This window comes from Panicum hallii, chromosome 7 (assembly GCF_002211085.1).
Source record: "Panicum hallii strain FIL2 chromosome 7, PHallii_v3.1, whole genome shotgun sequence".
NCBI classification, from domain to species: domain Eukaryota; kingdom Viridiplantae; phylum Streptophyta; class Magnoliopsida; order Poales; family Poaceae; genus Panicum; species Panicum hallii.
In genome coordinates, this window is record NC_038048.1 from 4,391,145 (window position 1) to 4,415,579 (window position 24,435).

At 44.6% G+C, this 24,435-nt stretch overlaps 1 protein-coding gene across 1 annotated transcript; it reads right to left on the bottom strand.

The window, feature by feature from the left end:
• Positions 1 to 8,034: 8,034 nt before the first annotated feature.
• LOC112899960 (probable indole-3-pyruvate monooxygenase YUCCA5) lies at positions 8,035 to 10,163 on the bottom strand. Its single transcript, XM_025968632.1, has 2 exons — positions 8,935 to 10,163; positions 8,035 to 8,811 (listed from the first exon to the last, which is right to left on the bottom strand). Exons 1-2 carry the CDS (start codon positions 9,970 to 9,972, stop codon positions 8,584 to 8,586), a joined length of 1,266 nt encoding a protein of 421 aa, XP_025824417.1. The 5' UTR covers positions 9,973 to 10,163; the 3' UTR covers positions 8,035 to 8,583.
• Between the last annotated feature and the right edge of the window lie 14,272 nt (positions 10,164 to 24,435).

The following is a 24,435-nucleotide window of genomic DNA, read 5'->3' on the forward strand; positions in this document are numbered from 1 at the left end:
CACAGGTAGGGATGGCCTGGCCTTCCAGCTGCTGCGGTCGAGGAGGGGCCCTTCCGTCAGCAGCTCATGGCGGTCGTTGGCGTCGGTCGTGGCAATGACCCAGTCATCACGCCAGTCCTCCCACTTGGCGCTGGAGAAGGCGCTGATGTAGGAGCTGGACATCCCGTGCCAGAGCTGGAAGTAGTAGGCGCCGATCTCGCGCTTGCTCCTCCCTGTCCCGACCAAGGTGTAGAAATGCCTGAAGATGGTGACACAGGGACGGACCCCCACGAACATCTCCATGAAGTGGGCGAAGACGGCCACGAGGAGGACGGAGTGGGGGGTGAGGTGCTGGAGCTAAAGGCCGAACTCCTCCAGGAGCAGAAGGAAGAAGGAGGAGATTGGTGGTACCAGCCCACAGGTGATGTACGACTTGAAGAGGACGAACTCCCCCGCGACCAGGTCGTTGAGGGAGCTCGAGCCTGCCCGGATCTTCCTAGAGGACTCCGGCGTGATCCACCCCAAGAGGCGGCGCACCGCGTCGAGCTGATCTTGGAGCTGAAAGCGGCGGGGTTGACGAAGAGAAGACATGGCGGCGGTTGTTGCGGGCGCGAGGGGAGGACTGCAAGGAAGATGAAATGCCGGGCACAAAAAGCAGATCGCAAGGTGCGAGTGAAGATGAAGGGGCGCTGTGGCATCTGGAAAAGGCAAGTGCGAAAAGGTAGCCGATCCCTACGGCGCATGCCTTTAAGTAAAGCTGCTCCCCCTTTGAACTCCACGGCGACCGAGGAGAAGCAGAGGAGTCGCTCGCACCAAGCCCCGTCTCTCACCCTCTATGATCGGTGGGCCCAGGCCCGCCGGTCAAAGGCATGGTCGCTGGAGGCGGGGGGAAAAGGTGGAATCCGAATCGCCAGTGCCGTGGGATGGGCGCGAATAAGACAAGAAGCTGAACCGTTAAGTGCACAGAACGCGGACAGAGGGTGACCCATCGGGGATCTCGCCGAAGGGGAAAGGTCCTTCTTGCCCCTTCACTGTGGGCACAAGCTGTCCACCTGGCGCAACACTGGGTTATGGCCCCACCTACGGGTTCGTTCCTCACCCGAGGTGGGCCCGGGGTCCTCTATCGGTACATATGGATAGGGGTACCTCCTACTAGGGTGTCCAGCCCGAAGGGTGCGAGGGTATCCGTAACGTCGCCCTATGCCTTTGGATGACAGGGCATACAGCCCGGGCCTGACAGCTGGGGTCGCAGTCTCCGGACCTCGCCCCGCGCTCTAACAGGTCCGACGCCTCCATGTGCCCACAAGGACAAGGTGCCCAGAAATGGCCACCACGGGCCCGAACCCTCGCGGGGTGGTCCGGTGCCGCCACGTGTGGAAGCCGGACCCTCTGGGGGCCTGTGCACCTGGGTCGGCCTCAGGGGCCCGGACCTCCCTTCCCTTCGGGGAGGAGGTCCGGTGTCACCACGTGCCCCTGAGGAACCGGCTGCTAAGCTAGCTCTGCCACATATCTTGTGGCAGCCAGCCTTCTGCGGGACGCCAGCCCAACTACCGCATTAAATGCCGGTAGGTGGGGTGCGCGTGCCCGGGTCAGGGCGTGGCCTATCCACTGACACGTCGGGTAGGTATGCTGACACCACGGTAAGCCCGCCAGTTACTGAGGCGGCGCGTCGCATCACCACACCGCGTACGAAGGCGGGCGGCATGTAGTCATATCATAGCGCCGCGCGCGTGAGCAAAGGGTAATTATGATCTGTTGCAGGAGGGCTGCGGCGTGCGTTGCTACAGTGTGCGTGGAACCTACAGCACGGTAGGTCAGCACGGCCTCTTCGCCCGTCAGCGGGAAAGGACCCAACAGTGACAGCATGTCTCCCACTGTACATATCACTGACAGCAGGCACTGTGCCGGTGAAACGGTACATGACCATACATTGGTAGAAGATATGCACACCAACTTTCCGATCGAGGACTACAGGGAGGAGCCGAAGAGGAAGATTTTTGAATATGTGGTATAAAGGCTCCAATGTGTACGTTATCTAATATGTCGCCGGGTCCACCTGTCGGGGCCCCGCTCAGTGTACGCGCTCCCCTTGAGCCTATAAAAGGGAAAGCTCGCTCATTAGAACACAAGTTCTGAAGGATTCAGAGACTCCCGAGCTCACAAGCTCTCGGAAGCTTAAGTTCTCACAAGCAATACAATACACAGTGGACATAGGGTTTTATGCTCCGGCGGCCTGAACCACTCTAAACCCTTGTGTGCTTTCCGTGCTCATTCACCCCTTGATCTAGCGTTCCTTGACTTCCCCCAAACTCATCCTAGACTAGAATTAGGCGGGTGCATTCCGCCACCCGGCTGGAGATTTCCTCCGACAGTATCTTTAGAGTATTGTACATTAGAATTTTTAATAGATGAAAGCGAGCATTGGATAGATAATTATAATTATTAGCTATAGGTCTTATTTTTATATTAATTCTAATTAGTCCGTGCGGGAGCACGGGTTGATAGGCTAGTATAGAAAAAGAATTAGTTCACACTCACCAGCGCCAATCAGCTACTTAAAACAATCCAATTATGGCCCTGTTTGGTTTCACTTACCTGAGAATTGCTTATCTGAGAATCAAGATTTTCTGATAATCCGCTGTCTGAAGAATCTGCTGTCTGAAGAATCTGGGGTGTTTGGCAATCCTGATTATTTCTACTGGATTGTCTGTTCTGACTGTAAAATGACCTATGTGCCCCTGAGTCCTGTAATAGCTCATTTTGATCGGATTTCTCTACCATTTTCAATTCTAAGTATATTATTAGTACCAGAATTTTGTTATAGTATAATTATAGTCATAAAACACACAATAATGATAAAATAAACTAATAAATAATAGTCATGATGAATATAGATTAATAAATAATACAATTTTACAATGATATTCAAGACATCATAGAGCCAGCAATAGCGTCACGAAAGGCACCCATATCAATGTCATCTCCTGGAGCACTAGCATCGATCATGGTAGGTTGGCTGCCACCGGTAGCATTATCTTGCACATCGGAGTTAAAATCTGGATCTTCATTGGTATTTTCTCTAACAAAATTGTGAAGAGCCATACATGCGACTATAATTTTTGCTTGTTTGGTAATAGGATAGCTAGGCAAGTGCAACAAGATACGCCACTTCATCTTCAACACTCCAAATGAACGTTCAATCACATTTCTAAGTGATGAATGTGCTTGATTGAACATTTCTTTTTGTCCCACTGGTTGGTGATGTTGCCATTCCGAAACATGATACCTTTGTCCCCTATAAGGTGCAAGATACCCTTTTCTATTAGGATATCCGGAGTCTACAAGATAATACTTTCCATTGGGAGGCTTTGGGAATTGGTTCTGATATGTGAGTAGAGTATCCAAAAATACGCGAGTGTCATGTACGGACCCAGGCCAGCCAGTGACAACAAATGTAAATCTCATAACAAAGTCACAAACAGCCATGACATTTTGTGAAGTATACCCATGCCTACCAATATATTTTGGTTGTTCATATGCCGGAACAGTGACTTCTATATGCGTGCCATCGATGGCACCAATACAATCTTTGAAATGAGGCCAAAACCTTGCTTCTTGCAACTTAGGGTGAATTGTTCCAAACTGTGGATCCTATGGTCTAATATTGTGAAAAGCCAGTCCCATAATAGCATTTAGAACTTCATCAACATTTCTACTAATTGTTTCCAATGAGTGTTTGAACCTATTCCTACCTTGCCTAAATGATTGAGGACCACCACACATCCACAAAAACATGGCTAATGCTTCCTTCGTACACATTTTTCGACTTGATTTCAACCCATAATTCTGTACCAATGTGTCATGGAGATGTAGAAAAACTGACCTTGACATTCTGAACATATCATAGCAGTCAACTGTATTCGCTAGAGTTAGCTCAACCCATTGGATCCCAGTCATAACTGGAATATTATCAGGAATTGGTGCGTTTCTACCGGTTGATCCAGATCCCATGCACTCCAAAGCCAAATACGCCACCAGAAAATCATCATCTGAGTCACTCATCTATTGAAAAAAATATAAATACATGAATCATATAGTACACATACAATATATAATATTATTATGTCTACCATACAAATGGAAATTACTGTCTCTCAAACATGCAACACAGGCAAGCTATTATGTCTGAAGCAAACAACAAATAGGAATAAAATTTCTCAAGCAAACAACAAATAGAAATTAAATATCTCAAACAAACACACTAGTGCTTCTTACTATCTTCCCATGCCCTCCTTAGCCAATTTAACCTCCCATTTGATGTCTTTAAAGTAATGAACACATCACGGTACTCTTTCTTTATAAGAAGTTGTGTGGCGTAGTAATGTTCATCACTGCCTTCTTCAGCCCCATCCTTAATCACTTGATCCAACATGTTACCAATTTCCTCCCTAACACTGTCAACCACATTTGAGGTGGCTGAATTATTGCTACTTTCAGCTTTCTTCTCATATGCTTCCACTAAACGTTTCATACACTGATCCCTAAAGGTCTTCTTCTTCTTTCCCTTGGGGGATAATGGAGCTGTTCTCTTGCCTAAAGTTGGAGTGACATTTGGGGGAGTAGGGACCTGCCCTTCCCTCCCTAACTCACAGCTATTCTGACCACCATCATCTTCTTGGCCACCACCTTCTCCATTTGAAGGAACAAACGATCTCTCGTTTGTAACACTAACAGCTTCAAACATAATCCGCATTTGCTCCTCATGCTCAAGTGGTGCATCCTTAAAGCATATACAACCGACCATAGCCTGAAAAGGAAAGGTAATAACGTTGTAAATTGAAATAGGTAACTTTTTTTATATCAAAAACTGAAAAATCTGCAATGTATACTTACATCATTTTGATCTTTCCACCATTTGTCATCAGCCATGATACACCCTGTCATAGGATCCCTACCCAAGCCGGTAGCTCTGTTGTTCAATGTCTTCCATTGGGTATACCTTTTTTTAAGTGCATCCCACCTATTCTTCATTTGCCCTTCATTGTAAGGTCTCCTGGTACGTTCAAAAAACTTACGTACAAGATTCGCATACCCAGTGCTGTTCAAACAATTTTGGGGCCTATTGTGGGCGAGAACTTCTTCCACACAAATATCATTAAAAGTTTTGGCAGCAAATGAATCCCATTTCGCCGCAACCTTCACTCCTTTTTCCATCTACTCAAAATATAGGACTAACATTATCACACATCAGTAGTAAGACTTCAGTTTACATAGTACAGATAATATGAGGTCATCAAGCCTAAATCTCATACATAAAAGTTCACATTACATGACCAAGCATCAAGAAAGCAGCGTGCTGAATAAATTGAGTTGGACAATAAACAGTTGAAGTAAAATGAAATAAGCAATGTGGATGCCAATTGCTGAATAGATATGTTCTCTCAGTTAAAAAAAAAGACATGTAGAAGTCTAAAACTCTGTAAGGAAATGAACATTGGGAGGAGCACAACATCTGCACAAAAAGGTTGTGCTCCTGAGTCCAGACATATGGCATACACCATAGCGACAAATTATGATACTACCAGAACATATCAATAGAGCTACTACACCATGTATGATCATAAAAGGCTAGACCATATATGATCCTCTTCAAATAAGGTGAACTCTGCATATAAATATATGGTATGTTCCAATAATTTTGTTGTCTTACGGTCATGCAACCTAGATGCAGATCAATTAAATTTAGAATGGAACAAAATAATTGCTTGGAGACTTTGTTACATGCTACTTCTCTAGGTCCAAGCAAAATAAACTGAATTTTCTTTTGATAGAGGCATAGTTCTCAGTAATATTCTATTGGCTACCTCTACTGCATCTCTCTTAAAAATATGATGATATGGACAACAAGCAATTTTGGCATAAGAATGTTACACACACAGGGAGACGAAACAAGGGACAACAAGCAATTAACACTTATATGTATCTTACACAACACTCAACACTTATGTGCATACCCTACAAATATTTTGGCATCAAACATAGGGCAGATCCAAGGCTAGCAATTGGTCTGGACAGAATGGTTCGCATGCTGCTCCTGCAGCAACACTTGATGATGCAAGGTTGCCAGATGATTCATGGGAGCATACATGTTTATCAGGTTAGGATGACCAATAGAGGGCTACTATTAGTTAGAACTCATAAATGATGCTGAAGCAATAGTTATGAAGCCCTGTGATCCCAAATGGATCCTCCATAATAACATAGGGCATAAGAATGTTACACACACAGGGAGACGAGAAATCACCTTGAAGCTCCGGCTGGATCTGACCCTGGACAGGAGGAGGGGCGACGACTCTGGTGGAGGCCTCAGACGTGGACGGCGTCGGTCTCTGGTGGAGGCTGCAGAGGAGCCAAGAGAGGGGAGCAGGGGCGAGCAGGGAGAAGAGAGGGGAAGGGGCGAGCGGCGCGAGCAGGGAGAAGAGAGAGGGGAGCGGGGCGAGCGGGGGCGAGCAGGGAGAAGAGAGGGGAAGGGGCGAGCGGCGCGAGCAGGGAGAAGAGAGAGGGGAGCGGGGCGAGCAGGGGCGAGCAGGGAGAAGAGAGGGGAAGGGGCGAGCGGCGCGAGCAGGGAGAAGAGAGAGGGGAGCGGGGCGAGCGGAGGGCGAGCGGGGAGCGGGGGCGAGCGCCTGGAGAAGAGAGGGGAAGGGGTCGGGAGGGAGGGCAGGGGTGGGAAGAATCGGTAGAATCGCCGTCGGGCCTCACGATGGGGAAAATCGAGAATTACGTGCAATGAGGTGGTGGGGAGAATCAAATGGCCGATTCGATCCGATTTTAATCGGACCGTTTGGGTGGGATTCTTGCTTCTCCCCACTGATAATCCGATTAAAAGCGAAACCAAACAGGGTGTATAAAGCATCCCTAGGAATCCCAAAACATTTTGATGGAAAACAAAGTTCTCATTTGAAGTTTGATTATACGTAATTAACCGACCGATCTGCTTGCTATGCAGTGGTGGTGATGCGCGGATCTGAAATGGCCTGTGATTTGGCGGCCGGGGTCTCTCCAAGGGGAGACACATGTGTGCAGGGTTGTTCATCGTATCACTTTTCTTTTTCATTGCCAAGTGGGCGGCTTTTAAATCTACTGGGGTTACCTGGGATACAACCTATATCCAGCTTGATCTTCAGTGACCACTTGATGCTCTCTTATCCCATGAACTGGTCCATCTTGGACCATTGGTTTCTTCTTTCCAGATATTTTTGGCCCCGGATTCGAAAGGGAAAGGACGGTTATAATTGAACTTCTAAATATTGATGAGTGTCCTCGTTGAAACTAGCTGTTCGTTGGACAGTGTCTTTAACAATGCTAAGCAGCTGAAGAGTTGTTCTCATTATTACCGATTGTACTGGCTCAAAGGAGCTGGTACAATGTACTATTTTAGGAACAGCAAGCTGGTATGCATTATTTGAGGAACTGAACCGCAATAATCGGAGTGCATAGTCTCCATGTATATGTAACCAACTGATTTGTATTAATTTGGGAAAAATTTAAGTCAAATAAGTAATCATTTCTTTGTGTAATGTTTGTGTTGCTTTGGGAGCTAGTCTTGATATGCTGAACTTCTGAAATTGTGACTAGGAGTTTGTATTACCCCCACCCAAAAAAAACACACTCATATTTAATCTCCTGTTTGTGATAGTTGACTTTTGGCTAATTAATCTGGAATCTTGGTTGGGCGGTTGCGGGCCAGAGTCTGGTAGTGGTGTGGTGCAGCAGTGAGATCTCATCTGATTTATACTAGTAACTTTCCATGGCACCAGGAGCCAATTGGGAACACAACTAACAGTGACCAGTCGGGTTGCTAGGGACAACCAGAGGACAAGAGCCAGGAATTCCACAGCCCACACCACACTACCATGTTTCCTGCTGGCCCCCTGAATCTCAATGATGCATAAGCCTGAAAGAGACATTGCATAACCCTCCCCTTTTGTAAACTTTACTTCTTGCAGAGGAGAGAGAGAGAGAGAGAGAGGGAGAGATGCTAAACACAAGAAAGAATGACATTCAAATTACACTAGTAGCCAATAGCCATATATATTCACTCTCAAGTAAAGAGCCATACAAAGAGCAGTAAAAAGAAAAACAAAAAGATTACAACAAGAGGTATGTACTACCTCTTCACTAACCATATAAACTGCTAAAACTAGCTACTGCTACAAAGTGTAGTAGGACACTACACTAGAGTACTGTATACAACAAAGAAATGAACATGCTACGTCAATGAGAAAGAGCCTCATCTTCCATCAACAGGTTGCTACTATACACCAAGCTAGCGCCCATAGCTGCAGTAAAAATCCCCTATAGGGCTCACTCACTTCACTACTGATGGGAGGGCTCCACTTTCTCCTTTTTTTTGAACCTCAACTCACTCTCACTGTTTTTACCGTATAACCTAATTAACGACACCATACTAGTAATTTACCGGGCAAAGAACAAATCAACAACAAACCAAGGGGATTGGACTGGCTAACTAAAACACCATGAACAACTGTATGTGTGTGTGTGTGCTTCAGTAAGTTAGCTTCATGATCTGACGGCTCGATCAGTTTAGAAGACGACGGAGATGCAGCGCCTGTGGCAGGCACCGGCCCTCTTGGTGGGCTTGGTCTCCTCCCTCCAGACGTTGCCGAGGTCCTTGGCGATGCGCACGGCGTCGGCGGAGGCGCCAGAGAGACCACGGCGGGTGAAGCCGACGGCGTAGAGGCCAGACTGACCCTTCCACCCGTGGGGGAAGGCGGTCTTGGGGTATCCGTCCTTGTTGAAGAAATCGTTACCCTGAAAGTATTGGACATGGATTGATCAGACCAATGTTCGTTGTTGTTGCAATGGAACAGTAGTACGTAGGGGCAGCTAGCTAGCTGCCATCGGAATATAATGGAAGAAGGATTGTGAATTTACCTGGAGCCACTGGGGCACGTTGCTGCGGTAGCCGGTGGCAAGGATGACTGCGTCGAAGTTGAGAACACGGCCGTCGGCGAGCTCAACTTGGCTGCCCTTGGCGAAACGTTTTACAGCGGGGACGACGGCGATGTCGCCTGCACGGATGCGTGCGAGCGCGCCGTAGTCGAGCACCGGTGTGCGGCCGTGGGTCTCCTTGAGCTCGAGCGGGCCGGCGCCGGTGGGGCGGCGCAAGCCGAGCTTGGCGAGGTCACCGAGGACGAGCCAGGCGAGTAGGATCATGATCTTGTCAACGATCCAGAGCGGTAGCCAGCGCATGAGGAGCACGGCAAGCTCAAAGGTGGACTTGCCGAGCACCTCGCGGGGCAGGACATGGACGGCGTCGCGCACCACCATGGCGGGGCGCGCGCCGTAGTCGCTGAGGTCGAGTGAGACCTCCATCCCGGAGTTTCCGCATCCGACGACGAGCACGCTCTTGCCGCGGTATGCCTCGCCGGACTTGTAGTCGCTGACGTGGGTGACCTTGCCATCGAAGCCTTCGAGGCCAGGGATGTCCGGAACAACGCCCTCGGCGTTCTCGCCGGTGGCAACGACGAGCCAGCGGCCGATGTATTCCATGTCGCCGTTGCCGGGGGCGGAGGTGATGACGCGCCAGAGGCCGGAGGTCTCGTCGTAGCGGGCGGACAGCACGGTGCTGTTGAACTCGGGCTTGATCTCGAACTTGGCGGCGTAGTCCTCGAGGTAGTCGATGAACTGGCGGCGGGTCGGGTACTCCGGGTAGTGGTCGGGGAAGGGCATGCGCGGGAGCTCGCAGAACTGCTTGGGCAAGTGCAGCTTGAGGCGGTCGTAGGTGCGCTTCTGCCAGAGCGAGGCGATGCAGTCGGCGCGCTCAAGGATGACGTAGGGGACGCCCTGCTCGCGCAGGCACGCCGCCACGGCGAGACCCGAGGGCCCGGCGCCGACGATGATGGGGCCGTTCACCCACACGCAGCGCGGGGAGAAGAGGCTGTCCATGCGGTCAGTAGGCAAGAGCACCATGATGGCTGACTGCTGAGCTTCTTGCTGGATCGGCTGGCTTCTTTGATTTGTTGGCTAGCTAGCTATTGTGGTGATGATCACTTGATCGATCGATCAGTATAGCTAGAGGTAGGAGGAGGAGGTGTTCTTGTTGCTGTTGCTGTTGCTGTTGTTGCAAATGTTGTTGTGTTGGTGGTTTGGGGGTTGGACTGGGGGTGATTATATAGGAGAGGGAAGAGGCCGGGTGGGGGTGATGACTGGACTAGGCAGCTGAGCTCTGCATGTGAAGGAGAGAGGAAGTGGTGCCGTTGCTGGCTGCTGCTGGTGGGGAGGAGAGGAGAGGGGAGCGGCTGCATGGCGTGCTGCCATGGCATGATGAGAGAGAGAGAGAGAGAGAGAGAGAGAGAAAGAAAGGAAGGAATAGAATCATGGCAGTAGCTAGAACGAACAAACAAATAAGAAAGGTGGTGGCAGGGAAGATTACTTGGAGATTGATAGGATCTAAGTCCCTTTTTCAGAGCTCGCGTTTTAAATTCCCTGTTCTCGTTCTAGGAGGAATGAGAAAATTCGATGAGATTTTCTCCATTTTGTTTTTCTTTCCGAGAGACAGAGAGATTCTGCTGCTGCTGCGTGAGGGAGGAGAGAGAGAAAGAGAGAGAAGGTCGGGGGTGGCTCGAGCGACACATGCTGGGATGCCTCTACCAGTGGGGCGGAGGGGAGAACATGAGGGAGGCTGCTGCTGCCACCCGCCCCCCGTTTGGCGTGGATTCCATCCAGTCCACCACCACCACCAACGGCCGGCGAGACGAGAGCGTTGGACCTGCCGCCGCTCAGCTCGCGCGCGGCGCGGGGAGCTCACGCCGTCGCACGCTCCCATCCCACTCATGCAGCATGCTCGCTCTTATCTGCTGCGCCCCGGCGGCCTGCCACTATTATGGAGATCCGCGCGCTGCATGCGAGAATGATCCCGGGCCGTTTATATTACTTGTAGTAAATTGCATCGTTAACCAAACCAGCTGCATCCTCATCGCCGGCCGGCATTTTCGGTTTACTCATTCATTACACGAACTGAAGATCAAAGTTGCACCTTACATAGGCCGTGTTTGTTTCAGCTTATGGCTAATTTTAAAATCATAATTTTTAGAAATCCAAAAATCTGATGGTTCCTAGAATCTAGGATCGAGCATCCATAGTCAGCTTTCAGATTTTTTGAAATCGAGCCTTCAAAATCGGGAAGAAGGTGGAACAAACGGGGCATAAACAGCATCAATATCATTTTTTGTATTTGATAATTAAACCCCATTGAGTATGGATAGGGCTAGAACTTGAGCTCCGCTCGTGAAATAAAGCTTATTTAAATTCCTTTTTTCCTTCGGTCGCTAGAGCTTGACAAAATATCCATGGCATTGCCACCAATAAAATACAAATTTATTTCAAAATTCTATCTGACCAGGAAAGTGGTTCCTGCCAATGAAGGAGTGGCAAAGGCACCACCGACCACGGCCATGGAATTTTTTTTTTACATAATAATCGGGAAATAAATTGAAACCCTGATCCTCCTGGCCATGCATTTGCTTGCATGCATGGGAAACGGTGATGAGAACCTTATGCCATACTCCACTAAACGTCTAAACCGTGTTGTGTAACCATTTCTTTTTAGGGCTAAACCGTGTGTGTGTGTGTGTGTGTGTTACATTGGAACAAAATACCAACTGGTGCCATGCTGTCACAGTGCGCGTTCCAGCCAATCCCCAAATTTCCAAGTGGGAAAAAACACCAGAGCAAGCAGAGAGTATCTACCCAGTGGACTGCCAGGCGGGCCCCTCGCTTTACAGTGCAGTGCCAGCAGGGCCGGGGCGCCATCGTTCGCAGTGCATCCGCTCTGCTTTTGGCAACTGCAATTGCACGCGCGCTCTGCCGCTAATTACCTGCAGCTACCCAAAAATTCTCTGCCGCCCCCTCCCAACTTTTGATCACTTTTCTTGATGCAACTCTCGATCTCCAATAAACTAGGAAAGGCGGCACAGCTCAAAAGCCTCGTTGCACAACCCTTGTGTTTGTCGTGTGGCCTCGTGGGCATCCATCTCTTCCTCGGTGTCCAAACACGGAACCTGAGTATATATTTTTGCGAGAAAGAAAAACTCGGTTCCGTATTTGAATATAAAAGAAGATATGGATATATCATCATCCCGGTCTTTTGTAAAGGAACGTAAGAGATATATATATACACACACAGAGAGAGAACCATGCAATGCTGGAATTCGACGAATTATTTAAGAAATTTTAATTCTAAGTTCTTCTAAATTTACAAAGGAATTACGTACTATGTTCAATTTAAAAGTATCCTTTTTCTTGCACCACAACTTCAACGGCACAAAGTACACGTAGATATGGTCGGTAAGTGTCAGAGCAGCGATATGGTCGGTTTCATGTCAACTATGTTTCTATTCCGTTCCAGCAGCAAGCGCAGTAGTATGCATGGTGTATGGCAAAAGCAAGCCCCAATGCAAGTTCAAGCAGCTGCAGAGCAGCTTCACTAGTCACTGTAGGTCTGTGTCCCCTGAGAAGCTGCGAAAAATATATCCAGGGTCCTTTGCCGACCTATATACCAAGAACAAGCGGACACGGAAAAGGGTGACGCGGACGCATACTCTTTCACAAAAGCGGACCATAAAGCATCCAAAAATTTTGCACCTCCAAGCAGCTTCCTGACTTGGCTCCATCATCACAAAAATCTCGCTCTCATCACTTGCTAGTGATCAGTGACTTCTCCCCCATACCTTGAGCGTGTGTCATCATCGTCGTTATCTACAAGCAGTTAGACACAAATAAATAGATCATCAGCAAATGTATTAGCTAGCTAAGGGTCAATGCACAACTTTTTATCTAATTTGCAAACTTAAAGTCAAATGAATAAAATACATCGTTCGATCGCGTTAGCGTCATGCACTAGTTTTATTATTCGATTTGGATGTACTGTACCCATACCTAATATAAACCTGCTAACTTTCATATTTTTGCTGTCCTTGTATTTTGTTTCCATCCTTGCATGGAGCCAAAGCTGCAGTTCCCGTTTCCTCTTTGCACCTAATATTCTCACTCCATCCTATATATCAAAGCGGAACGAGCAGAAGAAAGAGCCATTCTTTCAAGTGGCAACAACTTTCCACAGATTCTTCCGCGTATTAGCTAGTACGTACCATCTGGGATGCAAGATTAACAATGGCACGCTTCTTTCGGTGCGACGCGTTCCAGGATCGGATCGAGAGCAAAAACATTCATCTGCATGCATTGGAGGATGCATGCAAAGTATTTGTTTTCCATGCACTCAGTTTGATCAAACAGCTGTACAAACCTTGTATTATACACGTACTATACATTGGCATGCACAACCAGTATATACATGCAACTATGTTCACATAATATATATATATATATATATAGACATCTTATATATGGTAGCTAGCCTGTGTCTTTCACACCTTACGCCGAGGTCTCTCTAAGTATACCGCAATTTTAGTCCCTTTCTTGACATTCAAATAGTCTAATTAATTGGACAAGATTGAAGACTTTTATTTGGTGCAATCATCTCAAATATATATATATATATAATCATGGTCACAATCATTAGGCAAGTGAGCACAACATCTGCCGACACGTGTCAAGCTAGATGCATGGTTCACGAACTTGCATCGGGCCAATGCTTAATTTCACCGAGAGAGGTCCCCATGCATCATCATCATCATGAAGACATGAACCATAACCAAATGCCGTGCACGCTTTTGGCACAAATATACATGGTTATTGACTTGATCGAGGTTGGGATCTCCTAGCCTCTCTTTGGTTGATAGCATTCGTTAGGAGCTTGCTTTTGGCTAAAGGAGAAGGCTGATACATGTATGGATGCAACAAAATTAACCATGCATCGATGCATGTAACAATGTATATATGTGCACACCGTCATCTGTGTAAGAGGCGAGCATGTGCAAGAGACCTTGTTTGCTTCAATTCACACTCCTTTTCATGGCTCAAAAAGAGGGTGAATATATATGTACTAGCAAGAAGGCCAGTGCATGCACAGTTGTTTTAGCTCATCTCTATGGCCTTAGCCTTTTGCAAACCCTAGAAGAGGAACACGTAGAGCCATGCTAGCCTTTCCCCTTGCCACTGACATGACTAGTTTTATAACCCGGAGGACACCTCATCCATGATGCAAATTGCATAGCAAGTTGATGCAACATTAACATTAGTTGGACAGTACACAACTTCTTTCTTCAAGGCTGCAACCATGGAAAGTGAGCCCGTGGCCGATGGATTTCTGCAAGCCCTAGGCCAAATGGGGGCAGCGAGCCATGTCCACGTCTAGAGAACCCATCAAACCAGTTGCTTAAACAAGAGAAAGCTTGTACTCGATCATATTTATGTAGGGCACAATGTACATAGCGAGCTCACCGTGGTCGGTTACTGCATGCCTCGGATATTGCATTGTTGATGACTTAGCCTTTAATCTGGGCCTTAAAGCCTGTGTTACAGATTATAAATATTAAACCATAGCTAGGGCTTTAGCGCCGTTAATGAGTCCCAACTCCCAACATAGTGCACGCGCTAAAGGTTTCATTTAGCTTAATCAGGGCGCCTCGGTGAGTGGCCATTCGCATGATTGTCGAGAGCCGCCGACCTATACGGATAGAAATTTCTTACTCCACTAGCTTTCTATACTTGGGAGCATCATTGCAAAAATCATTTGGTGTTTGATTTCTGGAAGAGTGTCAGTCATCTACCAGTTAACTATGGTCCCTAGGTGGGTATGGGCTCAATGCAGAGAAATGTTGATTTTTTTTACTTCTTTCTTTTAATTTGAACAATTGATTTGTCACTTCGAAGAGCGGTTTTGTTCAGTGCTTCTGTTTAACAAAACAGTGAATCTCATTAAGTAGTCAGAAATTTACTCTGGAACTATTTTAGTTTAGTATCACACAATTTCCTCTTAGCATGATATCAAAGAAAACAAACTTCCCACAAGTAAATTCCAATACAACTTCTGATCAATCCATAGTTTATGTTGCATGTGCTCGTTCTGCGTGGTAAAATTTTTGTCATGGACATGATGCCTAAGGTGGTGCAGTATGTATGTACACCCTACAATCACTCCTCCCACACCTCAATAAAAGCCTGCTTCTATCTGATTGGCTTCCACCGGTGTGCGTCCAAGTAAGGAGATTGATATGATCATGAGCTTCTGTGCGCCTTCGCAACTTTCTATGGCACTTGCTACGTGCTTGCCCTAGTATGGCTACGAGATTAGCTCAAAAGTGTGCAATCACCGATGAAAGAGACCTTTTGATTAAAATTATTATGTTTCATGGCCTTTACCTGGCCAAGCTCAAAAGTTGCAATCACCAAAATGTTTTCTTAAAAAACTTCGTGATATGCATTTGTTGTTTGTTTATGAGATGCTGATCCCACAGGCTTTATGTAGAGATTGTTTAAGCCTGCTTGCTCAATATTCAGTGGGTCATACAACGGAAAAGAACATATGATTGCATATTAACTCATAATTAAAGAGGGCCCCTTTTTATTATGAAGAGAGTAAATGCAAACTATGCACAACGACGTCCCTATTTTCACCTTAGGGAGTTATGAAGAAGAAAGGAAACATTAATTTGATGCATTTATGAGGACAAATTTGTTTCCGAGCATTGAGAATAACTTTCTAATTGTGATTGTAATGAGCAATTCCAATACTTGATTGTTGCAGTATGGACGCAAGCAAAAATATTGTTTGGACCAAAATATACTTCATTCATGATGTAATATAGACGCAAGCCAAAAGTTATTGAACTAGCTTCTACTGTAAGGTTTCAATGATTTGCATGGTGTTTTTTCTACGAATGGCCAATGGTCATTGGTCTTCTTTGTAATTGTCTCATATAGGCAACACATTTTTAGCCTAATAGAGGCAATGTCCAAGGGTTATTTATAAGTGGGCCATGGTTTTTTTGGTTCGGAAATATTGGTTGGGGATTTTTGGTTGCTAATTTGTTTTTTCCTCTTGAGAAATGTACAGATTAGACTAGAAATTGAAACCCCCGCACACTTGATAAGAAACTGTGATGAGTAACGATAATGATCGTCTATTTGAAGTGACGCCCGGGAAATCTTTTGTATCATGTGTAGTGTTCCTTTCTCTGCATGTATCCTTGTAACTTCCACATGATCTGGTGAAAAGTGATTTTATAATATCGTTTCTAAATTCTAAGATTTTCCTTGATGTTTAAACCCCTTTTCCACTGTTCTGATTTTTTTAAAAAAAACTATCTAAATTTTATGAATATGTAAGGTCAAAGCAATACATTTATTGTCTAGTATTTGTCTGCAATATATGGTTTCTTTCAGTTTATTTATAATATTCTTGAATAAAGCAAAAATAAGAGAGGTAATTTGGTTGTATGGCAGGTAATTCGCTAAATGACACCAAGTGTAAAGAGTCCTCGAGCTGGTAATTCCCGAGCAACTGCAAAAAAAAATTCTGCTGTCACCAATTTTATTTTAATATTGTGCTCTCTGCAATTTTCAATACATAGGGCCCTGACCCTAGCTGAGACATCTTAAATATGCGTTGCAAAAACTCCAGATGGAATACACATTAGGTCTGTAGCAAGATAAGCAGCGCATCGCCATGCATCAAGCACATGTATCGCTAGACTCTTGAGTCATACACAAGTGCATGCACCACACAAGCTTAGCTAGCTAACCAGCTCTTCTAGAATCAACTAGTTACCCATAAAAAAAAAAGAACCAGCTAACTAGTATAGTCCTTAATGGGCTAAATACTCGGCCATATGATAGCCAACTTTGAGCTCTTGATCGACGCCGCCATGTGATCTTCTAACGTACACAAATATATCCCAATAATTGGCATGTACAAATAATTGAGTCAACCAGCTAATTGTATGATCATGCATGAACATGGCAGGGAGCTTTGTGATGATCACAACCAAGATATCCCAATGGCACCATCATGCATGCATCCAACTTGGTCTGGGATAGGTCGCATTTGGGTCATACGGCCCTTCCGCCGCTTATTTTAGCCTGGTGTATCTACTCGATCAGGTCATGTCAGATCTTAAGATATTAGAAACTTTCAGCTTTATGAGATTTTTGGTTGGTACAAGAGGAGGAGCTAGCATAATGCCCTGTTTGATCATTTGGAATGTTGTTATCGGTGGTTTAGATTCTAAAGGGCAAATGGCCGGACAATTATGATTATTCTTGAGTAATACATGGGCAGTTCAATTCATCTGGGGTATGTGTACAATGTATTCCCCGACGACCTATTTGATCTCTCTATTATCTTGCTAACTGAACTTAAATTCTGCTTATAATATATATTAAACCATATACAACATATGAATGAACTTATAAAAATTTACAATGCATTAGACTATGTATCAATGTCCTATCACGAACAGTTCTCACACACGCAAAAATGCAGATAAAATGTGTAGTGTCTGCTGTCTAGGCTGGGTAGCACATAAGTATATTTACTGTAAAAAAAATATTGTTATAAGCCTATGACCATTAGACCATTCTTATTGAAAAATTAATTGTTAGCTATAATTTTTAGATGACTAATATATGATTTATTTGTTTACTCAACAAGGGTTGTACATAATCTTTACTAATTTTATTGTCCAATTATTTTACCTTTAGCGTTAATGTGGCAATAGAAACATTTGTAGATGTCAACAAGTACACTTTCTGAGACTAGTATACTTCTTTTTTTTACTTTTTACCCGCCAAGGATTGTAATCGTTTATTATTTTCTCAATTATATTACCTTAGTGGTAATGTGACAACATAAATGCACATGCAGGAAAGCGGGTATAGATTAGAACTTATAAATATCGAAAAGGGGTGAACACAAATAAATGAACATAAAGTTGATCGTGGAATTAGTGAAAATTAAAACTAAACATGATTTTCGTGGAAAAGGTCATAAACTGTTTTGGTTAATAACAAAAACTCGGCGAACTTATATTACAGAAAAATAGAAGTAAATCTCAGAAATCTTTCAAATATAGAATATAATAAAATAGACTGCAGGAGCTTTATTTTAGACTCAAATGCAAAATAAAGTTAAAAGGACATTATTTTTTTAAGATCCAAAAAATTGGGCTATATCTGGTATACAATATAATTACATTGACTTTAGTTAAATACTGAAAGTTATAATATAAAATTTTATTATAAGTTCATTCATAGGATAAAATCAATTGACCAGATTTGAATATGTTCGGAACAAAACTTAATTGGTGGTCAGCTATTCAAAAATAACTAGTGCACTAGATCAACTTGTTTTCTCGTTTTTCAATAAAATACAACCTTTATGTGAAATAGAAGTTGTTATATATATACTTAGTTGAGTTAAGAAAATGAATTTAGGAAAGAAAAAAAAAGCTCTAGCACTTTCAAAACATCATCTTAACTAACTTAGAAAAATTGCACCTAATAAAACTCAACAGATAAATAGTAACAAGTAACGAGAGATTATAGTGTGCGGCAGCCCGAGCTCCTCTCTTAAGAAAAGAAGCAGATGGAGGTTCGAGGGCAACGCCCACATGGCATCACAGAATCCCAAGAATCATTTCACTCGAAGCACATTCACGCACGCAGTATATGTAGAGCCTCAAGATGTAAGTAAGTAGAGCCTCCCCCAAATATACGAGAGACCAGGCCGTTCATGCTCATGGTATAGTATAGTATAGTATAGTATAGTATAGTATTTGTATGCGCGCGGCTGCTTGTTTTCTTGGCTTAGTTTTGAATACGATGGATGACCTCATCATCTTAGCTTGACTGAAACTTGTCTCTTTCCCCAAGGAGTTTGACCTCACACCAACTGTTTCCTTTGGTCGGTTGTAACGGTTTAACTACCATGTGGTTGCTGCATTATACAAATGTATGCCTGGTTATTCTGCAGGTAATTTTTCCCCTTATTTATCAGTTTGAACCACTGCTCTTAGAAGAAGATTCTTGAATTATTTTAGGGCCTGACACATATCTAGTTCAGTTCGGCTAGGCTGAGCTTCTAGTTTATTGCAGTCATATGAGCCTCAGAATCTCAGACGGTGGAGGGTGCATGCTGTGGCAGGTTTCTCATGTGGCAGCCTCATGCACCACCCATGAGCTACAACTGATGGTGTACCATGTAAACAATCATATTTTCCCTAGAATTATTTTTTACTTACAAAAATACATAATGCGGGCAAAATATAAAATTTGAAAAAAAAATCCCTCGACAAATATGCTACAATGCATATTGATAGCTACTTATTACTGGTGATATTAATGCTGAATACTTTTGACCTGATAAGATACATTGTATATATATTAATAAATGTCAAGAATTAGAAATTTTTTCAGGAGAAAAAAAGGCTAGTAATTTGTGCAAAACAAATATATGTTCTACTGAAAGTGGAAACAAATTAATTGGCATTTCTATACTTCGGTTGCGGCATGATATATATCAACTGCTCCTAGGTGCACCACATGGTCATGGGAAACATTATAAGCACATTTAGTTTAGTATTCGGATAGATACATCGGAGTTATATTATTTTTATTGTGGATAATCCCCATTCCACTGGTTATCTTTGGTCTTTGATTTTATAGAAGCGTTTGTTTAAGTTGGTCAATGAAATTGATAGGATTCTCATGTGCTTGGTGCATTCCCTCTTTCCCTAATGGGGAAATGTACAAGCTGTCTTGTAATACAAACTCAACGAGAGCTTCAGAAGTAAGCAGATGTATCTGGGAGGGTAAATAAAGGATGAAGATCCAACACCAGATCTATGAGCGAAAATGAATTGCAATTTGCATCGCTTTATGGCTCCAAAGTCCACACCTAGTTCTAAGAGAAGATTAATACTGAAACTGATGTGCAGGCATAAATCTATCAGCAGATTGTATATGCTTGAATTCAATTCACACAGCTAAATGTAAATGATTGTCTCCAGGAGAAGAGTTGAAGTTTCAGATTAAATCGCGAAAACTGGTAGCACCAGTTGATCGTATTTAGTTTTTAATAAGTATCTCACAAACTGACAACACAGACATCATGCCAAATTATCTGAACTTTCTCGATTTAGTAGGAGGATATGACAAATACTTGTGCAAACTAAAGGTTAATTAATATGTAATATTGGCCACTTAGTGACTTTATAGCATGTTTTTATGGATGCCAATTAATAGCTGGGGACGGTCCAGATCAATTCAGAGGTTTATCAAACTATTACAGGCACCGCAAGATATTGATCCGCGCGCGTTGATCCAGAAGGCGACCTTGAATGAGTGCGTGCATAACCACTATGTAGAGGTGGCTTGGCTTCTCCACTACACTGGCCTGATCGTCACTTCTTCAAAGGCTATCTCTTATCCTAGGACATCTTAGATCCATCTTACATCAGCTACCCATTAGCAGGGCTACCACAAGAAGGCGACAGATAAGATTTGAGTGATATACACTTACACGCAAGATTGATCGATGAACGTATCGAGAAACAAATCGACAATACAGATGGGACTGATGCCAAAACACTGGCCACTGAATACCACTATTGTGACAAGCCTATTTAGCATATTTGGAAGTGGGGGCATGCAATGCAATGTCACTATACTCCATGGCCGCACTGCTCTATCTGGCGAATGAAACCGAACAAACAGCACGTCACACTGATCTGACAGTTTGTGGGCTCAAATGGTCGCGATATTGCCCTTGAATGTAAGGCGACAAGAACCTGTGTCTCTACAAGTAGTGGAAGAATATAAGGTGACAAGATATGCGCGCATGCATGGTCTCCAAAGAGGGGCAAACCATGATTGGGAGGCCACTTTGTGCAATAGCATTTGCCCCAAGCTTTTTCCTGACAAAGTCAACATCAGCTATTCAGCTGGCATCCCAGGTTGATGCAATGCTTGCAGTAAAAGTATCTAGAACAATGCTAAACCAGTTTGGCCCAGAACTGGCATGATATGGACCACTCTCAAACACTGGTTAAACGGTCATAGGTTAGACAAACAAATATATGCACCTGTCACCGTCAAATGATTTTGACAAGGATAAGAGATTCAATTGATGGATTCTTGCACTCAGCCTCTCGAGCTGGTTAGTGTGGTTTCATGTTCATGCCACTCTTTTCTTAGTGCTCCATGCATTACGCACGATGCATGATAGCTTGTTCACTGCATTCAGATTTCGCCAGATTCTTCAGGCAAAGATGCTCGGTTTTCCGGCGTATTCTTGGAAGATAAAAATGGTGAGATTAGTGTTGAACATAGGATCTACTAAGCATGAATTAGCTCGGTAATTAGCCAATAAGATATCATTTGTGATTGATCTAGATAGAAACAGAAAGAGAGAGAGAGAGAAAATTCCGTACCCCCGGTTGAAGTCCCGGCTTCAACGTTGTTGGCCATGGCGTTGGAGAAGTTGAGCCGGAGTCGAGGGCGAGGACGAGCGGGCGGCGATGAAGTCGAGCAGTGTCGGTGGCGTGTGGCGCAGAGGCGGCGACGGTGCTTGGTGTAGAGGCGACGGCGGCGCTTCCCGTCGCTTCAGCGCCTCCCCTTGGATCGGATCACTAGGGTTTTTGGTGGGGATTAGGCACGGCGGCGAACTTCGTACCGTGTGCCCCGGCCCCCACCTTCTATTTAATGTGGCGCTGCGCGACGGGGGCCCACATGCCATTGACTTTGCTGTGCGCCCCGATCGGGGCGCGGTAACGGACTCCGGATCGGTCGTTGGACCGATCCGGATCGAGATCAAAACTAACAATTAGTCCTGGTGGACAAGAAATCGGGATTAGTGTAAATAGTTGTCCTCAGTAACAGTGTCGAGCGTCGACATAGATATAAAAAACATCAAAAAACACATATGCAGAAATTAACAGTGTTCTAAAGAATAACGGGTTTATATTCGAAACAGTTCAAATCCTTGACATTTGCAGTTAAGTAGCACTCGTATTAATTATTAGAAATTATTTCCTATTCTCACCTTGTGGACTTCAATATATTGGAACTAGACAAGACCAAATACAGATGCAGGGGAACCAAATAGTGCTCCAATAATGAAAAGTCCCTATCCCAATTGAAACAGCACACAAAGAAATCAACATATCCTATTTTTTTCGCTGCCTTTTTTATTTTCTGAAAAAGTTATTCTTCATCACCTTTTACATGACATGGCACACAACATGTTCAAAGAGAATTGTTCATGTGGGCAAATCTTGTGCACAAGATCACAATGCCTTGTGGTTCCCTTTGACCAGCACAAATCCATGTGACAAGAAGTGATACTTAGTGCTCATGCAAGTGACCCAACTCAATGGATGCGCGCCACGTGCACCAGCAACAAGTGGACGGTCGAGATAGAGAGGAAGATTCCATCTGCTTATATACTAATAGCACTAGATTTCCCATGTGGAGTAGGCGGCTACAGGAATCTGATGATTCTTCTCCTCTTCCTGTAATTACTCATTAGAATACACTTTCTCAGTACACAGATTTGTGCGAGCATACATCTATATGAAACAAGATCAGAAGTGGTATATATCCTTATGCATAAATATACATGAGTGAATCTTTGACTGGTAAAAATTCCGAGACCAAAATGTTTGTTTGACTGAAACCAGCAATGCAAGAAAACAGTCCATGCGCGGCCGACCCATGCGTACTGTCAGCCAGCCACGAGAGCATATCTGCATTGTTCTCCAGATTTTTCAACAAATCGCCAATGGTATGGCCTGAATGATTCTTAAAGAAAATGTTCTGAACCTGAATACGTGTCATGTACACCGGAAAACAGTGGGTCCAAATGTTGACGGTCTCAGGATCTGAATCGGCAGATGTGTGACTATGACCAGAATGTGCCAATTGTTACGCTGCCAACTGAAGATGTATGATGGCATATCGGCAATAGCACCTGGGTGTGAAAATATGAAAGACTTTGTACTGTATGCCAATCTTATCAAAACTAAACCCCTAGAAAGGATCTTAATGTGGAAATCAATCCAGATTGCATGGAATCTTGAATATAAAACATCTCATCTCCAATCTTACAAACTCTTGATCATACACATATAGCAATACTCAAACGATATAGGTTTGTTTCATAAGGGGAGCACACTAAGGGTGTATTTAGTTGAACTAAATCTCAAGAAAGCAGTTCCGTTCATCAGAACATTCCCTCGGAATGCTGCCCATGGAAATTCATCTCATCCCTCAATCTTTAATGTAAGTATATGCCCATTCCTACTCTTAGAGCAACTCCAAGAGCCTAGCTATTCTTTCTAGCTAAATATAGAGTTTAGATGTCTCTAAAAAATAGACAACTATCTAAACTAGCAGAGAAAACCAACACACTCTTCAATTCCGGACTATCCATATTCAAACCACCTATAGGCCAATATTTTTCTCTCCAGCAGATCGACCGACGCGTCGGCCTTGAGGCCTTTGGGCCATCTCGTTTTTTTCTGTTGAGCATCGACGCCTTGGCCTGCAGGCCTTTGGCCTTTTTTTTCTCGCGTCCAGTCGACCTGGCCTCCTTTGGCTGTTTTTTTCTCGCGACACATCGACAGCAGGTCTTCTTTCACCGCCGCCGCCGTGACCTGCAGGTCTTTCGCTGCCGCGGCAACCTGGATGGTGGACGCTGGACGTTGCCAACGCGCCATCGACGTCTTGGTGCTGGGCGGTGCCGCGGTGACATCGACGCTGGGGCGCAGCGCTCGTATGGCTTCGTGCGCGACGGTATGGAGTTCAGATGATGAGTTTAATCAGTTTGTAACGAATGAAGTGATTGATCCTTCCTCTTCGGATGATGAAAATGATCTATTTTTTGGTGCGGCGCACATGATAGCTAGGGAATATCTTTAAACTCCTAGGGAAAGGATTTTTGTCCTTAAGGAGATAATACTATACTTAGCGGTAAACCAAATCTTTTACAGTTGACGTATTTCAACCATCGGATAGGAATCCAATGGTGGTTGAATCTTCTTCAAGTTTTGAACCGTTTTCTTTTTGTTCTAGGCCTGGATCTAACATGTTTCCTCCTCTCACTTTCTACCATTGTTTGTCGCCGACCGCTGTCCTCGACTCCTCGTCCATATCCATCTCTTCCACCACCTATCATCTTCCTTTGTCTTTCAGTAGCTCTTCCATAGCTGGATCCGTGTTTGTCTTTTAGTAGCTCTTCCATGGTTGGATTCATCTTTGTCGCTGCGCTAACCATTCCCCAACCACCACCCTACGGCTCGTTGTGCCACTGCCTCTATCCGCGCCTCGCCACACAACCACACCGCTGCCCATGTATCCTTTTTAGACCCAAGGTGCCGCACCTCCCAACCCGGGAAAGACGACCTACCCTAACAACTGCTGCAATGAGAAGGCATCAACACAACTGCTGCCTTGAGAAGGCATCGATTGTAAAAT

Excerpts from the sequence above, each read along its gene's own strand:
- LOC112899960 (XM_025968632.1), bottom strand. The coding sequence starts at position 9,972 with ATGGTGCTCTTGCCTACTGACCGCATGGACAGCCTCTTCTCCCCGCGC. Across the intron at positions 8,812-8,934 it reads ACGTGCCCCAGTGGCTCCAG|GGTAACGATTTCTTCAACAA; the intron begins GTAAATTCACAA and ends CAATACTTTCAG.